This window comes from Trachinotus anak, unplaced genomic scaffold (genome assembly GCF_046630095.1).
Source record: "Trachinotus anak isolate AG129_WGS33_773 ecotype Australia unplaced genomic scaffold, CSIRO_AGI_Tana_v1 ptg000019l, whole genome shotgun sequence".
Classification (NCBI taxonomy): Eukaryota; Metazoa; Chordata; class Actinopteri; order Carangiformes; family Carangidae; genus Trachinotus; species Trachinotus anak.
Genome location: NW_027273870.1, coordinates 19,613,959 through 19,622,045, shown reverse-complemented (window position 1 = coordinate 19,622,045; position 8,087 = coordinate 19,613,959). Strand labels below are relative to the sequence as shown.

General features: G+C 38.8%; 1 protein-coding gene across 1 annotated transcript; it reads right to left on the bottom strand.

Moving 5' to 3' along the window:
• Positions 1–1,046: 1,046 nt before the first annotated feature.
• Positions 1,047–6,568, bottom strand: snapc3 (small nuclear RNA activating complex, polypeptide 3). Its single transcript, XM_071504609.1, has 9 exons — positions 6,294–6,568; positions 5,398–5,481; positions 5,213–5,291; positions 4,943–5,047; positions 4,671–4,820; positions 4,437–4,519; positions 2,695–2,853; positions 1,499–1,606; positions 1,047–1,385 (listed from the first exon to the last, which is right to left on the bottom strand). The coding sequence occupies exons 1-9, from the start codon at positions 6,539–6,541 to the stop codon at positions 1,238–1,240; spliced, it is 1,164 nt and encodes a 387-aa protein (XP_071360710.1). The 5' UTR covers positions 6,542–6,568; the 3' UTR covers positions 1,047–1,237.
• Positions 6,569–8,087: the final 1,519 nt, after the last annotated feature.

Below are 8,087 nucleotides of genomic sequence, written 5' to 3'. Positions count from 1 at the left end.
TTTTTATTTAAAAAGAAAAATTAAAGGCTAACACTGAAACAGATGGTGCTGGATTATCTTGATATGGCCCATAAATCAATCAATCACAGAATCAGAGGGTTAGTTTTTCTATCAAGGTATGGTTAGAAGTTGTTAAATGTTTTTTAGCAATACAGAGAGGTTAAAACATTAAATTATCCAGCTTTCGATCCACGCTTTCCACAGTGTGGACGATCCACACCAGCATTGCATGATCAGATATGGGGAATGGTGAATGGGGGGGGTTTAAGTGCCCTCTGTGGAACCTTTCAGACTGAGAACTTAATAACTTTCAGCAACTCTGCCAGGCCTTTCAACTGACTAGACAGGATTTTTATGTCCTTACTGATCTGCCATATTTTTCTAAAGAACATTAGAGGTCCATAAAACCTCTCAGAAATGATTCACTATTTTTTAAATGCTTATCGGGGCTAAGTAACAAATGGATTATAGGCAAATTATAACAAGGGTATCACCTCGATGTGCAAAAAAACTTAAATTATGTAAGGCAGCACTGGGGATGAGAAATGAGAATGGAAATACCTGAGGAGGTGTTGTTACATGCCTGGGAAACTCAGCGTACCTCCACCAGTCAATTGACCTGGAGGGATTTTTCAGTTTAATATCATGGATAGTGGGCTTTGAAATTGACAGGTCCTTTTTCGTGAAATTTTTGGGTTAGTCCTAAAGATTTGTAAAAGAGAAAAATACCTACTCAAGATTTTCAAGATTAAAAAAAAAAAAGCTGTAAAAAAAATTCTTACATAAGAGAACCCTCCCACTATGGACCTTTTTGTAGGCAGTGTGTTAACTATCTACCCCTCAGGGAAACGATGAAAGACAGGAGTGAAAATACTGAAGGAAATGGATTACATTTTTTTGTTTGTTCTGTTTTTTCTCTTTTCCATCTTCAACATTAGGAAACGGTTCATAAAAAGTACACTGGACCTGTGTATCTGTGTCTGCTGTTTGCTGGCTTCATTCTAGCCCTCATATGTCTGTCCTACAATCCTGTTTGGAAATGAGTCTTTAAGTGTATTATTGTTTATTTCAAACAGAAAAAAATATTAAAACCAAAGCATTATTGTGCAAACATAGAAACTTTCTTTTTAAAGAAATTATACATTTTCTTAGAACATTTCTTTCTGAAATACAAAGATATTTAACTGTATTATACAGCATTAAATCAGTGATCTGAGCAATTCACTAAAGAAGAGCTTTAGTTGAAGGCACCACGATCTACATAGGGATAGGCCAGAAAATCCCCCAGCTTGTTGCCCTCAGCGTCGTAGTGAAGCATCCGAAAACACTTGTCACAGAAGAGACACGGGTTACTTGGAGCGAACTGGTCGTTGGTTGTATACCATCTGCAAAAATAAGACATGTAATCAATTTTTTAAGTTTTAAAATCTGTCATATTGTTTATCTAACTCAAGTTTTTTGTTGTTTTTTTTTTTTTTTTTTTTTTTTAAATACACACCTTCCAATGAAGAGGTGGCAAACTGCACACTTCTGGGTGGTGACCCTGTGCTTGTGAGTGAGAAGTGGGTACAGCTTCTTGTCCAGGCAGTCGTTCCTGTGGGCGAGTCTGCAACGTGTGAGAAGAGAGGAGAAGGGGCCAGAGCCATTTCTTAGAGGTTGCGAGTGATGAGAACATAGAGTTGTCTCACATTCGTGACATTAAGAGCTGCATTCATGTGAGGTTACCCTGCTCACACCAACAATAAATGGGCTCATAGACGTTCACACATCTATTAGTCTTATGAAACCAAATTAGCGATAACGTCTTGTGAGAGCAGTCAAATTCCATCTGACAAGGAAGTGCTTTATTTCAAAAGCTCGTAGTGATTCAGTCAGGAGATTCCAGACGTGTCATGTTGCGGGCTAAGGCCAATGAAATCAGGTCTTGTGCAGGAGTAGTACAAGACGATAGTTTATTAAAAGGTACTGGGTTTGATGGTAACATTTTCCTCACAAGCACATGTGCTCCTCACTCCAAACAAACACCCAATTCATGATTAGCTGCAATGAGCCGAAATGATCCTGGATCATTGCATGGGTATTTTGATGTTTCAAATTTGTTCTTCACTGACAGAACTTCAGTCAATGAACCTGAGAACAAGTACTTAATCTACTAATACATTAGCAGACCAACATAAAAGCAGATCGTAGATTGCTGAGAATCAAACAGTGCTTTTGTAAAAAACCTAGTAGCGGCATCTACCAGTTGATAGTTTGCCAACTGGGCTTGATATGAGGCCAATTTGTTATTGTACACTTGTGGAAATTCTGAATTATAAGTGGCTTTTCCCTCACAAAACCATGATAATGTGAACACACCTTAATGTGTTGCTAATTCAACTTTCTGAATGCTCTTCCACATAGAAAGTGAACATAAAACAAAAGACAGAACATAAAACAGAAAACAGAACATAAGTTTCCAATTTATCAAATATAACAAATCCATTGAATTCTGAGACACAGCACCTCAGGTTTTTTTTTTTTTTTTTTTTACACAATTTACAATTTACAACTTATTAATGGTGTTGAGTGATTGATCAACACTCCCTCTGTAGCAGGTGGAGAAATCAATGAAATATATAACAATAACTAGATCTTCCTGCTGAGCCTTTATGAAAACAATTCTTGTACTACAATTACTACAGTTCTTCTAACCTGACATCTGTGATGATGACAAGATGTTCGCAGTCTCCCTGGTGACAGTAGAGGTATGGGAAGCCCACTTTTACTTTCAGATCCACAAACCGTGTGTCCTCCATCTTGGCCTGGCTGTAGGGTGGGAAGTTGTGGGCCTTTGCCCATTCAATTGTAGTCCTGTATTACAAACACCAGGAAACAGTTTACAAAAATGTACTTTTGGAGATATCTGTTTAAAATGTTGAAGTTATGCAACATCTGTCATCTGTTTAAAAATTCTCATGAGATTTCTACACAGGAGACTTTATTGACTGGATGGATAACTCTAGGGAATGGATATTTGCAAGAGTGTGATTATTGGATTTAAAGTTGATGAATGACGAGTAATATGCCTGAGAGCCTTGTCTGTCTTTTCATGGTAACATCACCTTTTAAGTAACTCTTTCCCAACAAAAGTTTTGAGGGTATTTTTAGTGTGAGAATGAAGGCAGATCAAGTGCAATGTTCTGCTCCAAATATTTCCAACCACTGTCTATGGTCTATGGTTTATGGGCGTGATTAGAACAGAAATCACAAGGAGTCAATAAATATATCCATTCAATTAAAAAGATCAGCAGCTGATCGCATGACAGTAGCAAAATGGTGACATTCAAATAAATATTTCACCATTCCTATATTACTTAAGATCTCTTGAAATAAACTTCTTGACCTGGTTCTTATCCAATGCACAGCCTACCCTACAGTAAAAGGCTGTAAGTATTGCATTATTGAACACGGGCTGTTACCAGACACCTGGTCAGGCATTTTGATGAAGGTTCACAGGTTCTAGTCTCACTGTACTCTCACTGTATCAAAATATACATACATACATACATATAAAATAAATAATTTAATGATTATAATTATAAATATCATGATATTCCAAACTATGGTTATAACTAGTGCGCCTCACTAAAATCACAAGTTGTCTTTTTTACACTTGTGTACAGATTAAACAAACAAAATATAACCTGTCAATCAGTGAGCTTTAGTGCTGATAGGTGAACTTTTTTTTTTACCTCATAGTTCGAGCACAAAATGCTGAACTATTCCTTTAAATGATCAATAAGAGAAGTATTTCAATAAAACCATCAGATCAGTAAGATATGATGAAGACCCTGTTAAGACCTGGCATTCACATCTGTCTCAGGTGACCATTTGTGGTTGGATGTCACTTTCCCGCTCTATATCGAAAAAACATGTATGCGTTGTTGTTTTTAGTCAATCCAACGTGTCCATTTGTGTTGGTGTGTGTGTATGTATGTATCTGAGAGAGAGCGAGAGAGAGAGAGAGAGAGAGAGAGAGAGGGAGAGAGAGACAGAGAGAGAGAGAGGCAAGAAGGGTCTGGGTAAATCAATACGCTGCACCCAGCTCTACAATGAAATACGGTTTTAGGCATTTGAAACAGTAAATATTTTTAGTTCTTTATCAAACTGCGGTGTGGGACTTTGGGACTAATCGGACTGTGGCAGAGGAAATCAGTTAAATAGGCGGTCCTTCCGTGTGGCCCAGGCCACCTCCAAATATGGTCAGAGTGATTGGATTTCAAATGTGTCCTCAATGCACCTTGGGTGCGTTCACACCTGAACTTTGAGCTCTCCAGTTGTGATCTAATTACCTGAGACGGATGTTAATGCCAGGTCTGAACAGGACCAAAAGGTGGGAGCTGAGTAGCGAGAAATGAGATTATGTTAACCAGGCAATAAAAGATCAAACTTACATGCTGATGTCTTGACACTCTGGGAATCGCATGTCATTGTAGAAAACTCCTTCAAAGAAGAAGAAAGCTGACTTGTAATGATCCTGAACAGGACACATGATATTATTATATTAGAGGCACAGCCAAAGTAAATACAGAGACCACTAAGTGTGGCTACAGAGCGTGACAAAATAATTATGTTCAGATCTTGCAGAGTGCTTGGAACTTCAGATGAAGTGTACATGTGCTGCTTACTTTGCTGATGAAGTCTGGAGCCATGTCTGGTGTGTTGCTGAACTCGCCACACACTTGCAAGTCGCTGACACAGCAAATGGCATCTCTGAGCTCCGCCAAGCTGTGGGAGCCTGTCATCAGCAGAGTCGTGTGGGGTCTGATGTACTTAAACTGAGGGGAAATGGATGAAAAAAAACGTCAGAAACATGGAGAATAACTTTCAAGAAGCAGTATCTGTTAAGATGGTGAGAGAGGGATTGAGCACCCTGAGAAAAAGAAAGGTTAATGCTCACTTTCTCATATATGGCGGGGTAGTAGATGTTGATGGTTATAATGACCTCTCCTTCCGGGACCATGTCAGTAGCTGCTTCTGGTTTCCTACCAGCAGTTAAACGCTCCTGAAAATCACACAGAGAACCAAGCCTTACATAAGATACATGAACGTTTATGATACCAAGGTCTGGCACCTCCATTGTCGAACAGAGACTGTTCAAATCTACTCCGCTATTCTAGCTTAGGATGCTACTGACTGACAGCTTTCCTTAATATTCCAGTGGACTCACCAGTTCATCTGCGTAGAGTTCATGTCTGTTCTTGCAGACTTTCAGCGAAGCTCTGTAATCTTGTCTCTTTTTCCTTTGTCTATTCAAAACAAATCACAGAGCAAAGCATATGATTTGTTTACATGCTGTTGGTTTATCCAGGACATGATGTACTGCAAATTGTAACAGTTGAGAAAGATTCATACATTAGTGTTTTAAGTGTTGGGTCCAGAGGTACAACTTCTGTATCAGGCTGCTGATCCTCAGGATGGCAGCGGAGTGAATCGAGACTGAAAAGAGAGAAAGAATGGGAAAACTGATACAAGAAAGCATTTAACTGACTGACAAAATAAATCTATAATATAGTAGCTAGATTAAAGTTGCACAAGGATTTTGACAGTACGGTATTTCTGTTGGCCTTCTGCTTCTTGATGGATATTTTTCTTTACTTGCTGCCTGTGTGTTTTCAATGGTTTCAATAACAGTTCTGTGCCTTACTTTGTTACACATATGTACACTGGTTGTCTTGGTGGCATGCACTTTTCTTATCATCCCACTCTTAGTGTAAATATTCACAAAAATGTCCACCAACTTCCCGACAGATATCCGCGCAGATAACTGTGAGAACCAATGTTTGAACTCACAAGCAACTAGGGTGCCAACTAACAAGTACCAGATGGTGTTGGTAAATGTCTAGTTTTGTTCGACCAACAAAACCTAAGACTTAAAAAATATTCAATTTACTATAATGCAAGACCAAGAAAAGCAGCTGATTCTCATATTTGAGAAATTGACAAATATATGCTTAATGGGGTCAATCATTTCAGCTTTACAAGCAAGAGGCTGTGCATTTGTCATCAGAGATGGAGCCCAACCTTTCATCACAATCCCTGTGCAATAAATACCAGGACATCTCCATGCATGTGCATCTGTCCTTAAAGAAAGAGAAGCTACTAAACTTTTTATTCTCATATCCACTTGCCTGAAAAACTGGTGTGAATGCACAGTAAAGTCAGAAGGAAAATGTATATGAGACACAGATGAAAGTTTAATGACTTGAAGCTGTTTCACCAAACGTTGGTTTAACGTTGGGTCTGACTACCTGCAGATGGATTTCAGCTCGGCCATGGTCTCCGCGCCGACCCCCATCTCTTTAGCAAAGTTAGCATCGAACACGTCGTCGTCCTCCCGCCGGAAGGAGCAGGCTTCCGGCTTCAGCCTGCTCAGCCACTCGTTTCTGAACGAGCCGATGTGAAACGTTGTGGTGTTCACATCAGTATACTCATAATCTGGGATGTTGGTGTCGCCGGCCGTAGCTGGACCCGACGCCGCCGCCGCCGCCGCCGCCATGATTCCTCTGAAAGACGCAGGGAGTGCGTGGTGGCTCATGGGTAATGTAGTGTTTGGGACCAGTGGCTGCAGGTTATCGCAGTGGTCATGAAGATGACTGGTGTGTGACCGGCCCTCTGATTAAAGTAATACAAATAAAGGTGTCTCCTATTTCCTTAGTAAAACATGAAAATGTAGGCAACTGACTGTATGTTTAACCACAACACAGACAGACACAGATTAAAGTTACAAATATTCTAGTTCCGTCATGGGTTTAGTTATATGAGGAATTCAGTAATAGAAACATAAGTTGTCTTTTTCATTTACATGTTTCTGAAACAAGTCTGAATAAGAAAACTCACCATGCCTAGAAAAAATCTAGTATATGTGTAGGCTAGATATTTCTGTTATCAGTGCTGCTGAGAGGGGATTCTTTGTCAGCTGCAAGAAGGTCCTAAGGCTGGGACTGCATTTAAACATACATATCCTACTAAATGACAAGTTGCCTGTATTTTACAGTCGGAGACTGAGTTTACTAGAATTTCTTTTATTGATTTCAATCTGACTAGTCATGAGCTTTTGTGCAGACTTTTTTTAGGCCATAATGCTCCATCATCAATTCCATAACGGTGCATTTAAAGAAAAAAGAAGGAGAGTAGCTTGAAGGAGTAGAGTGCAGAAGAGGAGGAGAAATTACAAAACCACCCTAAAGAATTAGTTATGCAGGAACATCACATGCATCCAGATAACCAGAAATGGTAACCAGTTCTAAATAAATCACCCCTTGTGCTGTCATAGTCAAGTTAAACCATAACTGACAAGTCACAGTAGCTGGAGGGAGTTTTCCTTAGATGGCATTATTATACATTGTTACGCGTGGTGCTACAAAGTAGTGTACATTTACTCAAGTACTGGACTCAAGTGCAGTTTTGAGAGACCTTTGACCTTAGTATTTCCATTGTTGTGCTATTTTATCTCTACATCTCAGAGGGAAATCTGTACTTGTACTCTGTTACATTTACCTAACATGTGAACTTACTTTTCAGACCAAGCTCTTACTTACAAAAGCAATATAAGAAAATAAAATACAGAGCACGGTTAGACATTAAATCAGTGATTCCTAAACTCTTTGGCTTGTAAACCCTTACAAATGTGCTGCTTGTGTTGAGTTTTCAGATGTTTCAGTTTAATTAAAGAAATGTTGAAGACCTAAAGTGGTTAAATTATCCAATATTTCACACAAAAAAAATAAAAAGATAAAAATAAAAACTAAAGTAGATAAACAATCCTTTGTGGAACAGAACATTGTTTCTTCTCTTCTTTTTTTAAACCCCCATTAATCGTGACCCACCAGACTACAATAGCCCTACCTCAACAGTCAAATGCCACTGATGCACTGACGCATTAGTAGGCTATTAACAATCTAACATATAATATCTAATAATAATCAGTCACAGGGATCAATTTAATGTTAAACGAATGCTTTTACTTTTGACATTTTGCCTTGAATTTTTACCTGAGGTGGATTTAGAATGCAGGATTTTTACATATAATGGAGTATTGTATA

What these genes read in the sequence shown, in the direction of transcription:
- snapc3 (XM_071504609.1), bottom strand. Translation starts at nt 6,541, where the DNA reads ATGGCGGCGGCGGCGGCGGCGGCGTCGGGTCCAGCTACGGCCGGCGAC. An exon ending in ACCCCGCCATATATGAGAAA is followed by an intron (nt 4,821 to 4,942) that starts GTGAGCATTAAC and finishes ATTTCCCCTCAG; the next exon opens with TTTAAGTACATCAGACCCCA. An exon ending in GAGTGTCAAGACATCAGCAT is followed by an intron (nt 2,854 to 4,436) that starts GTAAGTTTGATC and finishes TTTGTAATACAG; the next exon opens with GACTACAATTGAATGGGCAA.